The sequence below is a fragment of the Rattus norvegicus genome, chromosome 2 (genome assembly GCF_021556685.1).
Source record: "Rattus norvegicus strain SHRSP/BbbUtx chromosome 2, alternate assembly SHRSP_T2T, whole genome shotgun sequence".
NCBI lineage: Eukaryota > Metazoa > Chordata > Mammalia > Rodentia > Muridae > Rattus > Rattus norvegicus.
The window spans coordinates 198246073-198258813 of NC_141535.1; the positions used below are offsets into that span (position 1 = coordinate 198246073).

Below are 12741 nucleotides of genomic sequence, written 5' to 3' on the forward strand. Positions count from 1 at the left end.
ATTGGAAAGAAGTGGGACTAAGTCCAATTATGCCACCCAAGCTATATGACCTTGACCTGGCTCTGTCAGCTATGGAATGGAGGTGATAAATTTCTTCTTTATCCCTCATTATAATATTGATGTCCAACAATATACCATGTGTGAACGTGCTTTCTAATAGGAACAATCCTGCTCAATTTTCTTGCTGTAAAATGAATTTAAAGTAAAAATGAACTTTATATGAGCTGGGGAAATGGCTCAGTGGTTTAGAGCTGTTGTTGCTCTTGCCAAGGACCCAGGTTCAATTCCCAGAACCTACATGGTGGCTCACAGCCGTATATAGCCCCAGTCCCAGGGGATCCAATAGGAACACACAAGGTGTGGAAACATACCCATGTAAAACATTCAAACACAAAAAGTAAAAGAAATAAGTCTAATAAATAAATGCATAAAAAACGAACTGTAAAGGGCACTGTGACCCTGTTTTGAAGTCTCTTTTTAGAGACTCTGTCGGCTATTGTGAGGAGGAAGGACTCAATTGACCTGTCAGTGAGAAGCTGGGCGAGCCAATACGGCATGGGCAGTATAGTTAGTTATTTTTCTCAGTGCTGTGACAAAGTGCCTGATGAAAAGCAACTTAAGAGAGAAGGGTTTATTTGGCTCATGGTCTGAAGGGATACAGTCCGCATGCTGGGAGAAGTACAGCAGCTGGAGCATGAGGTGGCTCAAGATCCAGGATAGATCTTCCCTCCTTAGTCAATCCTCTCTGGAAATGCCCTTCCTGACACACCTAGAGATATGTCTCCTAGGTGATTTCAAATCTCATCAAGTTGACATTCAAATTAAGCCAGCATGGGGGGTGTGTGTGGGGTGGGGGCCAGGGCTCTAGAGAGACGGCTCAGAGTCTGGGGACACTGGCTGGTCTTGCAGTGTACTAGGATTTGATTCCTAGCACCTATGTGGTAGCTTGCGGTTACCTGTAACTCCAGCTCTAGGGAATGCAGTGACCTCTTCTGGTCTCTCATGGGGGGCACATACATACATGCGAGCAAACACGCATACACATACAAAATAAAAGTGAATTTAAAAAAAGTAATGACCACTGGTGACAACTAAGAAAACATGCTAGTGTCCGGTTAACATGGCCATTGTGTGTGTTCCTCTCTTCTGGATTGATTCCATCCTGGAGCCCTCTCCTCTACCACATTCTTGAGTGGGATTTGGCTTGGGTTCTCCTCACCTAAATCCTGGCACAACCAGAGTGAGAATCATGAAGTCATTGTCTGAGGCTCCAACAGCCGTATAAATGTGGTCACCAGCCACCTCCCAGCCTGGAGAAGGAGAGGAAAGGATTAATGCCCCCAGATATTGGCAAATATATATTGGGTGACTCTCTAGAGATAATAGCCCTGTCCTTTAAGGTATCCAAACCTGATGCTTATCCCACAACTACCTTACTTATGTCCTTTCTTCCTAGCTACTTTCCTCCCTCCCTCTTTACCTCCTTCATCTTCACTCCCTTTTTCTCACTTTGTAGCCCAGGCTGGCCAGATCTTGTGGCAATCCTTCTGCCTTGGCACCTTTTGTTTTATTTTTAATATTTTTGTTGTTTTGACAAGGATTTCACCCTGAGGCTAGCCCGGATCTCACTATTGCCTCATATTTACAGTGATGCTCCTGCCTCAGCCTCCTGAGTGCTGGAATTGCAGGCATGAACCACCGAGACTGGCCTGTCCGTGCTGTCTCTGAAACTGAGCATTGGCTTGCTGTAAGGAGTGGAGTTTTCAAGGGGATAGGTCACTCCCCGTGGGAGTGCAGGGATAGTGTAAGGGGTGACAATAAGTGGGGAGAGGCAGTCAGTCACCTGTCAAGCCCTTGTATTCAAAGTTGATCCCACTGAGAACAGTAGTTTCCATGTTGGAGGGCAATGTGTTCCACCATTTATACTCAAATCCCACGGCAGGCTCAGTTCCTGCTGGGCAGTGGGTACAACCTAGGGGAAGGAAGCCCAAGATCCATTACCCAGGAACAAATCTACAGCCACTGTCTGAAACTGCCGCTAGACAGACAAGTGGCCACCAGACAGTGGATGACATAGTGCTATGGTACAAATATACACCAGAGGGACTCAAAACATTTAACACATTCCAATTAGACACACTGGCCACTACGTCAACTGTCCTTACTTAACAACATCCATTTCGATGTCCCTTTTACTCTTACTCATGTACTTCATGTGGTTCCTACATAACTGCATTCGGATTAGCAGGTACACAGTTCCCTCCCCAACAGCCCCTGCCTCCTTTGTGCAGCATAACTTACAGGTTCTGATTCTGTTCTAGACATCTTAGCCCCTCAACTTTCTACTTAGCATCCACACTGGACATCTCTGTCTTGAGAACTGAGACTCTCGAGGCCCAGGTCATGTTTGCAGACGGAATGAGGAAGGCGGCAGGCAGTTGTTAAATCTGACCCTGACCTACAGACTCCTGACCCTGGTCCTCAGAACCGGCCTGCCCTTCACTGCCTTCAGTGGATGGGCAGAGTCCATCCGGCTAGCAACTCTGGGTATTCACGTGGCCCACCCGACAGCCACCAGTAGGATGGAGAGGAGGTCAGAAGCAGAGCGCCCGGGCTGTTACCGGAACCATTGGAGTACGAGCCGTATGGGCACGGTTCACAGGTGCTGTTGTTGGTCTTGAAGAAGCCTGGGTTACAGGGAGGGCAGCGGGTCTTCACGCCGGAGGCGGGAAGCTTTACGGCTCCCTCCAGGTCCTCGCCACAGATTTTTGGCATGGCCCATTTGTACATGAGCTGTGTCTAAAAAGAAATAAATAGATTAAATACAAACAAACATAAATAGAAAAGAAGAAAATGGATTACGCAAGATTTAGCCTTTGTTTTTCAAACACTGGTTCTCTTTTCTTTTTCTTTCCGGAGCTGAGGACTGAACCCAGGGCCCGTGGGTTGAGACCCCTTTGAGGGTAACATATCAGACATCTTGCATATCAGATATTTATATTACAATTCTTTTTTTTCTTTCTTTTTTTTCCGGAGCTGAGGACCGAACCCAGGGCCTTGCGCTTGCTAGGCAAGCGCTCTACCACTGAGCTAAATCCCCAACCCCTATATTACAATTCTTTTTTTTTTTTTTTTTTTTTTTTGGTTCTTTTTTTCGGAGCTGGGGACCGAACCCAGGGCTTTGCGCTTCCTAGGTAATCGCTCTACCACTGAGCTAAATCCCCAGCCCCCCTATATTACAATTCTTAACAGTATCGAAATTACAGTTATGAAATAGCAATGAACAATTTTGTGGTTGGCGAAACTACAACCCAAGGAACTGTATTAAAGGGCCGCAGCATTAGGAAGATTAAAAACCACTGTTTTAGACCCTACCAAGAATGCTGGAGGATACCAGCGATTTGGACCAGGGTGAGAATTACAGAAAAAGTAGAGAATTCAGTTTGTACTTAGTTGATCAGAGGCAGAAGGGTGTATCCAATGGTAGAGAAAATGAATGACCAGGTGTCTTCAGACATTTGTGGACTCTTTCCAGAAAAACCAAAAAACCAAAATAACTTATTAGCTGAGCATGGTGGTGCACATCTCAGCGCTCAGGAGGCAGAGGCAAATAGATCTCTGTAAATCTAGGCCAGCATCGTCTACATAATAAGACTCTGTTTCAAAAAAAAAAAAAATCAAAACAAAAACCTCCCTACGGCCCCTCAGTATTTGTTGACTGTCTTTTATTTGTTGAATAGTCGTTTCAGAAAGGCTTTCTCTGGCTCCTCAGGCCTGTTCTGTTCTTTGGGGTTCTCCCAGGCCTTATACATCCATCACCTCCACTGCCTTATAACTGGCCCTTCTCCTCTTCAGCCTCCCTCCTGCCCTTGTGAGCTCTGAGGGACCGGTGGATGCATCCTGGGTTTTTCCTCTGATCCCTGGCTGACACAGCAGTTCACACAAACATGGCTCATCAGCTCAGAGACAGAGAAAGTACAAAGGAAAGGCTTTGTCCTGAGGCTGAAGGTTTAGTGTGGGTGGGAGCTGGAAAGAAACAGCTGGGACTAAAACCAGTCAGGCCGGTGGTGGTTCTCACCGTACCTAATGTGCAGCCCTCCAGTACAGTTCCTCAAGCTGTGGTGACCCCCAACCATAAAATAATTTTCATTGCTACTTCATAATAGTAATTTGTATAGTAATTCAGGTCCATACTGTAATTTTGCTACTGTTATAAATTGTAATGTAAATATCTATGTTTCCCAATGTTTTCTGTTGGGATTTGGCCTGTTGCTATGCACTGTAATGCTAAATTCTGTACCCAAAAAGGTCAGGGCCAGCTTTTGTTGTGAAAACCTTGCTCCTTAATTTAAAAACTGTTGGTTAAATAAAAATGGCTACAGACAATTACTAGAGGGATTAGAGGTAGGTGGGTTTTTGAGCTACGTGGTTGAGCGTGTGAGAGGGGTAGAATGAGGAAGAGAGGAGAAGGTGCCAGGAGGGGAGGTGGACCATGAGCACATGGCCAGGAGAAACAGCGAGTATTTGGGTAACACCGGTGGGGAGGCAGCCAGGCCAGCAGTTAGAAAAGTAGATTAGCTGTTCGGTTACACCCCTCGTCCCTCCAGTAATCGGCAAAGCCAAATAAGATAACCCTAGTCTAGTCTCATTTATTTGTAAGCAATTCAGGGATAAGTTTAAATTGGATCGACTACAGTTGACACCTGCGAAAGGGTTATTTGACACCGAAGGGGTCAAGACCCACATATTGAGAAACACGGACTTAGGCCATTTTCCAGAGACTTGGGGGTAGGAAAAGATCTCCTCTGTTCTCACCAGAAGCAGCTAGCACTCGAGACTGAGAATCAACTATGAAAAGCAGCAGGTGTGGACGGGTGGGCAGGTGGGGCCTGGGACTAAGCAAACGGGAGAAATCAAGCTAAAGTAAATAGAGTGGGTTTGAAAAAATGAGAACGTGTCAATGCTGGGTGAAACACACGGGCAAAGGGTGCCTGCTCGGAACATGAATGAGGCCATGTTCTTGGTTCCCATCTAGCCTGGGCTCACCATGCTGGTCTTTGGGGGTTTCTCTAGTGAGTTTACTGGCCACAGGAGCCTGAACAGTGGTCAAGTGTAAGGAGCAGGGAACGGGTGCCCTGAGCCTGCTACCCACCTCTCCCTGAGTGTCGCAGGCTGTGTGAGTGTAGAAGTAATCCTTGTCTGTGCAGGCCGGGCGCACTTTGCAGGTGGAAGATCCTTTCTCTAAATGACCAAAGTGAGAAAAAAACATTTCAAGTTACATTTCAAGTGGCTCTTAGCCACTGACCAGTGACTGTTAACTCCCACACCCATAGGTGTGTCACCACACAACCTTCCAGGAGGTGTTTGCTTTTTGTTTTCATCTATTTGCCTTCTGGTCTTTTGAGACAGGCTGACCTGAGACTCACCATGCGGTTGAGACTGGCCTCAAACTTGAAGCGATTCTCCTGCTTCATCCTCTTGGAGGGCTAAGATTCAAGGTGTCAGCCACCATGGTCTTTTATTCTTTTTTCTTAAGTTTGTTTGTTGTTTGTTGATTTTGGTTTTGTGGTTGCTTTGCTTTTTCAGGCAGAGTTTCTCTGCGTAGCCCTGGCTGTCCTGGAACTCCCTCTGTAGACCAGGCTGGCCTCAAATGCAGAGATCCACCCGCCTCTGCCTCCTGAGTGCTGGGAATAAAGGTGTGCACCACCAAGGAATGCTTTTCTTAAACCTAATTTTATTTATATGTATAATGCTGTTTTTCCTGCTTGCATGTATGTTCCACATGTGTGGCTGGTTCCCAAGGAGGCCAGAGGAGGGTGTCAGATTCCCCTTGGACTGGAGTTAGAGACGGCAGTGAGTCACTGTGTGGGATCTGGGAATCAAACCTGGATCCCCTGGAAGGGAAGCCAGCATTCTTAACCTTGGAGTCATCTCTCCAAGCCCTAGCCTTAGACCTTGTCTGAGTGTTCTCTTGCCTATAACAAACACGAAGAAGACCACTGTTACTTCCCCCTTTCCATGAGACCACCTCACACAGATAAGGTTGGAACTGCCATGAATTCAAGATGAAGGTGCCTCTGGCTTGCCTCGCCTCCCATCCTAGAGCTGACTTTCACCCGGTTAGTTTTTTCCTACACTGGGAATAGTGGGGACTGAACCTGGGCTCCAGGCATGTTTTACCACTGAACCCCACATCCTTAGCCATTTTGTCAGGCTTTCTGTGTTCCCGGTATAATGATACAATGTTGCTTCAGGACCGTGGATCTTAGCAGAAGAACCAATGAATCCTCCTTAAGGCAATGGATGTCACATTTTTCTTTTGTCAGATGTTAGAGACAACTGTAACCCACAGCAAAGCCTATGCCAACCTGGAACTCCCAATCTTAGTGCCTTGGGTGCTAAGAAAGCAAGTGTGTGTCACCAGGAGTACGCATATAAACGGTGGTGCACAACTTTCATCCCAGCACTCGGGAGGCAAATGTAGACCAATCTCCGTGAGTTCAACCAGGCTAGCCTGGTCTACCAGTGTAACCAGGGCTACAAATGTCTCAAAAGCCAAAATAAATCCTTTTTGGAAAAATTAAGAAAAAGAGGTTGGAGAGGGAAAAAAGTATGACCAAAATGTATTGGAAAGGGTTTCTAAAGGAAGAAACAAAGCAGTTTTCTTTACCAAGAAAAATATATATAATTAATGCAAATTTAAAATGTAAACACTCCCGTGGGATCTTTTTCCTCCAGAATAAAAACCACCTGGGATGGGCAGGTGGTTCTGTGGTTCAAGGGTTTGCCAAACATGCATCAGAACTGGAAATCTGATCCCAACTTGTGTTAATTGCCGGGTAGATGTGAGGGCCCACCTGTAATTTCAGCTCTCAGAAGGCAGATAGCAGGGATCCCTGGAGCAAGCTGGCTGGCCAGACTAACTGAGCCGGTGAGCCTTGCTTCAACTGAGACACCGTGTCAGTGAACAAGGTGGAAAGCAATGGGGGATATTCCCAGGGTCAAACCTTGGGCCTCTACATGTAGGTGCACATATGTGCATGCACCTGCATATGCACATGTGCCCACACATATACAAACACATATACACAGACAGGCTCGCGCACACACACACACACACACACACACACACACAGAATAAAAACGCACTGCTCTATGGGATTCCCCACTGCAATGCCCCTTCCTGCTACATCTGCTACTTCTAATATGAACACTGTGCCCTCTGCAGAGAAGCATCTGTAAGGGGGAGGCAATCTCTTCCTCCATTTATTACTTGCTATACAGTGTGGTGTCATCGAGTGAGATTTCGAGTTAGGCAGTGTAGGGTTGGGTCCTGATTCATCATCTAGTAGCTGTGTCATACTAGGCAAGTTATTTAACCTCTCTCTGTTCTCTCATCCAAGGAGCAGGAGTGATAGTCTCCATTGCCAGAGTCAGCAAATGCCTGGCCCATCTCACTCACAGACTCTCAAAATGGAAGATCCAGGGGCTGAAGAGATAGCTTAACAGTTAAGAGCACTTGTTGTTCTTTCAGAGACTAGAGTTCAGCTGCACCCACACTGGGCAGAGGGATCCGATACTCTCTTCTGGCCTCCTTGGGAACCTACATGTGCAGATACATCCACAAGTACACACACACAAACACAGAAATAAACAATACATTTAAAAGAAGAAGAAAGAAATGCCAGTCACTATTATTGCCTGCCAGCTAGCACATTCTTTTTATTTGAGAACTGTCCCGGGAAACTTGCCCTCTCTTCTCGTGAGGCATTTATTTCTCAACAGGTCCTTCCCTTTCCCAGATGACTTCCTCTATCAGAGACTCTTCTAAGGATGCTTTGTTGGCCTGCACTGGGAGTTCCGAGACTGAATATCTCCCCAACTCTTCTGTCCCTGTCTTGTTAGACTGGGCAAGAAGGAAGTGTTGGAAACAGCTGGTATTTCCTCAGTCTCAGCTTCTTTATTGGGTAAACAAGCAGGAGGCCCAATTCCTCAGAGGGGAACTAGAAACTCCTGTTGGTGACTGACTTGTCCAGGAGAGATTTAGGAGGGGAGGTGCTGAACACGTGCCAGTTCCCAGGGCCTTGGGTATCAGGTCTGGCAGAGCACAAGGGTTAAAAAAATGTATTTGGCACAAAGACCTTTGTTCTGCTAGTTAAACATTTGCTTAACCTGACACCCTAGGTCTAAGCATTAGCAGAAATGGCCCAGCTGTTTACACACAGACCACTGTGAAAATGGCTTTAATAAATGATTAACTGGAATGTTGAGACAGACCTCCTTTCCTAGCACGGGTTTAAAACCAAGAGGTTTAAGTTGGGCATTGGTCAAGTGTGAAAAAGTCACCTGGATGTTTGGGAGGGCAGGGACTGAGTGTGGGTTGAGGAGGATTTCTCCTGGGGGAAAAAAATGTAAGGAGGCGTTTGTCTCAGGACTCTGGGTCCTTTTTCTGTACCTCCCTTCTCCTGCCAATATCTTCCCCCCACTTCCAGTCCAGTGTTCTCTCTGACACCCATTTCATCAAAGGAGAGCATTTCGTCAGCAGGCATAAGACCCCAATAATACTCATAATAATAGCACAGCTCACAGCAGCTCAGGTGCTGGGCAGGCCTTTGGACCTCTCTGAGCTTACCTTTCATTTGTAAATGGAGAGCTCACACCCACACCATGCTTTGAGTCATAAATGAGATAATGTTGTATTAAGTGTAAACTTCTATACAAGTGACCTATTATTATTATAAACTATACCTAGAGTATCTTCATATTCTAAGAGAGGTATCTGGACAGGCCTTCATAAAAAAATTAATTAATAAAACTAATGCTGAAGGGGTAAGGGAAGCAGGATGGCTCAGTGGGTAAAGGTCCTTGCCACCAAGCCTGACAACTGGACTCCTTCCTGCAAGTTGTTCTCATGCATACATGTTCATGCACGAACCCTCCCCCCCACTACACACAATAAAATAAATACGTGTAACAACAATTAGTGCTTAGGCTGGAGCTGAAGCTCAGCAGAGGAGAGCTTGCCTAACATGTGCAAGAGCTCTGGGATCTGTCCTCAACACTACGAGAAACACTTTTTTAAGACAGCGATTACACAGCACTCAGGGGACAGTGGCAGGTGGATCTCTGTGAGTCTGAGGCCAGCTTAGTCTACAGAGTGAGTTCCAGAACTACCCAGAGGCTACCCAGAGAAATCCTGTCTCAAAAAAACAAAACAAAACGAAAAGAACAAAAAAAGCAATTACAAAATACCAGGCCCATTTCTGGATCCTTCCTGTATTAGCCAATCCCCACGGTGACAGCGTGAGGTGGACGTGATCATTACCTCTAATATTTTAGAGGTAAAGACATGGAGGCAGCTGCTTCTCAGGCCTCCACTGAGACTGCGTATAGAAACTGCAGCACGAGCAAACCACGTGCCCCAGGTGTCTAATGAGGGGTGACGATGAGATCTGAACCTGGCGAGGGTGTTCTGGAGTCCCAGATCCTGAATCACATGCACTTCTCTTAGGAAGCGGACTGCTAGTATTTAACTAGCACAGAGGGTGAGCCATCGTACTAACCTGCCCCACCCCACGAGCCTTCTAGTTTGCTTTATATCATTCCCACCCCAGATATCGTGTCCCCGTGAAACTGCAGCTTCACCTGGAAAGATCTCAGCCAATGAAGGATTGCCCACTTCCCCAGGAAGGTCAACCGCATTTCTTTTTCTGCCTCCACTGATCTCTGTTGCACCATGGTAAGTTCCTACATAGGCAGATTCCTTCTTTTTGGTTCAATCTGGAGGACAGGCACCAACTCTGGCTGTAGCACCATGGCCAGTCCTTGCAGGCACTCAAGGTGTATGTGTGTGAGAACCAGTCGCTGCCTTCACATGCACTCCATGCTGGGTTCTTATTGGACGCTGCATTTCCCCCAGCCTCTCCCCTTGAAAGAGTTATATCTGCAATAAGTGTGACTCTTCTTTGTAATCTAAGTTGATGAGGTGGGGTCAAAGGGGCAGATTGAGAAATTGGTGACTGAAGAACAGTTCTATGAGTTCAGCTCCTTGATTAACAATTTCATGACCACTCTTGGATAGAAACCAGTTTATACAGCATTGACTGACACGGTTTTCCTACAACTACCTTGTCATTCAAACCCTTGCCCAACTGCAGAGTTAGGAATGGAGCCAAAGATAGACTAACAAAGGCCACCATTGATAGAGATGGGGCAGGGAAGGGGAATAAGATCAGGGTAGAAAAATAGGGCTTTTGTATTAGGAATGGAGACATAAGCAAGCCACAGGTCAATGGCTGCTCCTGGGTTAGCGACCACACATCTTAACACCTGCGTGACACATGGGAAAGTCTACAGAGGGGTGTGCGTCTATACACATGGGCTTTGTACTGGGGTTGCACATGCTTCTGTATAAGAAGGGGAAGAAAGAGTCTGATGAGTTTCCTAGGGAAAGGGCAGAGCAGAACTCTCCTATTTCCTGCTTGTTTCATAGCCTACTCTGGCACCCATCACTGGGCTGTCTGAGCAGCACTCTTTGGTGACATTACCTCTCTTACACAAGTGTTCTGACATATTCTTAAATGACCAGGTCTTGGTTTTTTCCTTTTCTTAAAAAATAAATTAAAAAAAATATGTTTGTGGTTGGGTTTGTGCGTGTGAGTGCAATGCCCACAGCGACCAGAAGAGCAGGGAGTCAGGTTCCCTAGAGCTGGTGTCACAGGCAGCTGTGTGCTGGCAGTTGTGAACCGCCACACATGGGAGCCATGGGTTCTGGGAAATCCAACTCAGGTCATTTACAGCAGTAGCGCACACTTCAAGCCACTGAGCCATCTCTCCAGTCCTGTTTTTCAAATCAGAATGTTTGTGGAGGCCTCTCTCCAGTATGTTTTAGAGCACTGAGACTCGCTTTATGGTTATGCTCATAGTGTGGTAGGGCCATTCTATAAGGTAGGTTTGTATTGAAATATCACACTGTATCTCATACATACTGTTAACAAAGATTTAAGGAAAAAAAACCACTGTCCCAAATCATCATAGCCAAAACAAACTAAAAAAAAATATGTGTTCATGGGCTGACCCCTCCCCACCAAGGTAGGGTTCAAGAGGTCAGCATTGGACATGGGCCAGATAAGGGTTTTTATAGCTCATGAGTAGGGGGTTTCCAAGTCGGGGATTTGGCAGGGAAATAGGTGAGATGGGGTTCCAAGAGCGGAACATAACAAGGTGGTCAGAATAACTTTTTGAAATAACGGTAGGGTTGCAAGGTGGTGAGAACATCCTCCCGAAACAAAGGCAGATCGCATTCCTGGAACCCGCAGTGCAGAACCACTGTAGTTAAGGCTACAGGTGGGGCACAGCCCTGTCTTTGAGAAATAGAGATTTCATCATAAACAGGAATGGGCCTAGTTCGTCTCTATTACAAGATGGTTTTCAAGCCCAAAATGGAGGTAGGCTGGTTCCTCAATACGTATGTAATTACTTTTTGTTATCAAAAAATAAAATTTGAAAAGTTAGTGTTTGTCAATACAGCCTCTTGGTTCTTATAGATTAAGTATGGTGATTAAGCTTTTTTTATTTGTTTGTTTGTTTTGCTTTTAAACTCTTAGGCATGATGGCTCTTGCCTATAATCTCAGCACTTAGGAGGTAAAGACAGAGGGAGCAGAAATTCAAAGTCAAGCTGGGCACATAGCTTTAATTCCTGTGTTCAGGAGGAAGATGCAAAGTGTTTGAGGCTAGCCTGATCTACAAAGTGAGTGCCAGGCAGCCAGGGCTATACAGGGTGACCCTGTCTCAAAAAACAAACAAATAAACAAACCAAACCAAAAGCCAGTCTCTGAGCCTTGACCACATACACACCGAGGGTAAAGCCAGTAAGGACCAAGCAACAACAAAGAATTATCATCATCAGCCAATAGGATGGGCCTCCTGGCTTCCTTTGTGTGTTCACTGGCACCGCCCCCTGTGCCCTCCCCCGACATCCTACCCTCGAAAACATCACCTGAGTATTTGTCAGCATCACACGGATGACATGAAGTTTCTCCTTTGTTTGAGTAAGAGTTGGCTGGACAAAGCTTGCAGAAAGGGGAGCCCTGCTTGGCGGCATAGGTGCCAGGCTTGCAGGGGAAACACTCAGAGGTGTAAGCTACCCCTAGGAAGAAAGAATGGCATAGAAAATCAAAGGCTGGGTCCGGATACCAAGGCCCTGGGGACCAATTCCCATCCTCCCCTAGAAGCCAAGAGTCCAGGAAGTCAGCAGCAGACCCCAGATCCAAGCTCTTTTTCTGTACCTGTTATGGCGATGTTTCTAACAAGCACGGGTTTGGACACTTTGGACCACACTGAGAACGCCGTGGTTCTCCAATAGAGGACATTATTGCCTCTGTTTAGCTCAACCTTAAAAAAGGGCATAAGGTAGGTGTTAATTCATCACAAAGATGGGCATTGCTAACCCGCCCCCACTCTTCCCTGATCCTTCATCATGTACTGGAAGCATCTCTTACAGTGAGATGAGAATAGGACCAGAAGGCACTGGCAGTAAGGGAGACTGGCATTTGCTCATTCTTCTATGGTTTTCCAGAAAACACAGCCTCAAAGCTGGAAAGCTCTGGCTCCTGGGATGAAGTCATAGGGGCAAACCAGCCACTGTATAGCATAACCTGTCAACCACTGCATCACACGTCACAGACTGCCCCCTCATGGGCACTAGAGTCCTCCTCTAGGATCCCGGGGACAGATCGCTG

At 46.3% G+C, this 12741-nt stretch overlaps 1 protein-coding gene across 4 annotated transcripts in view; it reads right to left on the reverse strand.

Moving 5' to 3' along the window:
• Elapor1 (endosome-lysosome associated apoptosis and autophagy regulator 1) overlaps positions 1-12741 on the reverse strand; it is a 78261-nt gene that overhangs the window by 14850 nt on the left and 50670 nt on the right. For all 4 annotated transcript variants that reach the window (XM_087627761.1, XM_087627762.1, NM_001427831.1 and 1 more), the window contains 6 exon segments: positions 12289-12394; positions 12000-12149; positions 5153-5241; positions 2622-2799; positions 1844-1972; positions 1220-1310 (listed from right to left, as the gene is read on the reverse strand). In XM_087627761.1, the coding sequence (XP_087483887.1) occupies positions 1220-1310; positions 1844-1972; positions 2622-2799; positions 5153-5241; positions 12000-12149; positions 12289-12394 (743 nt within the window).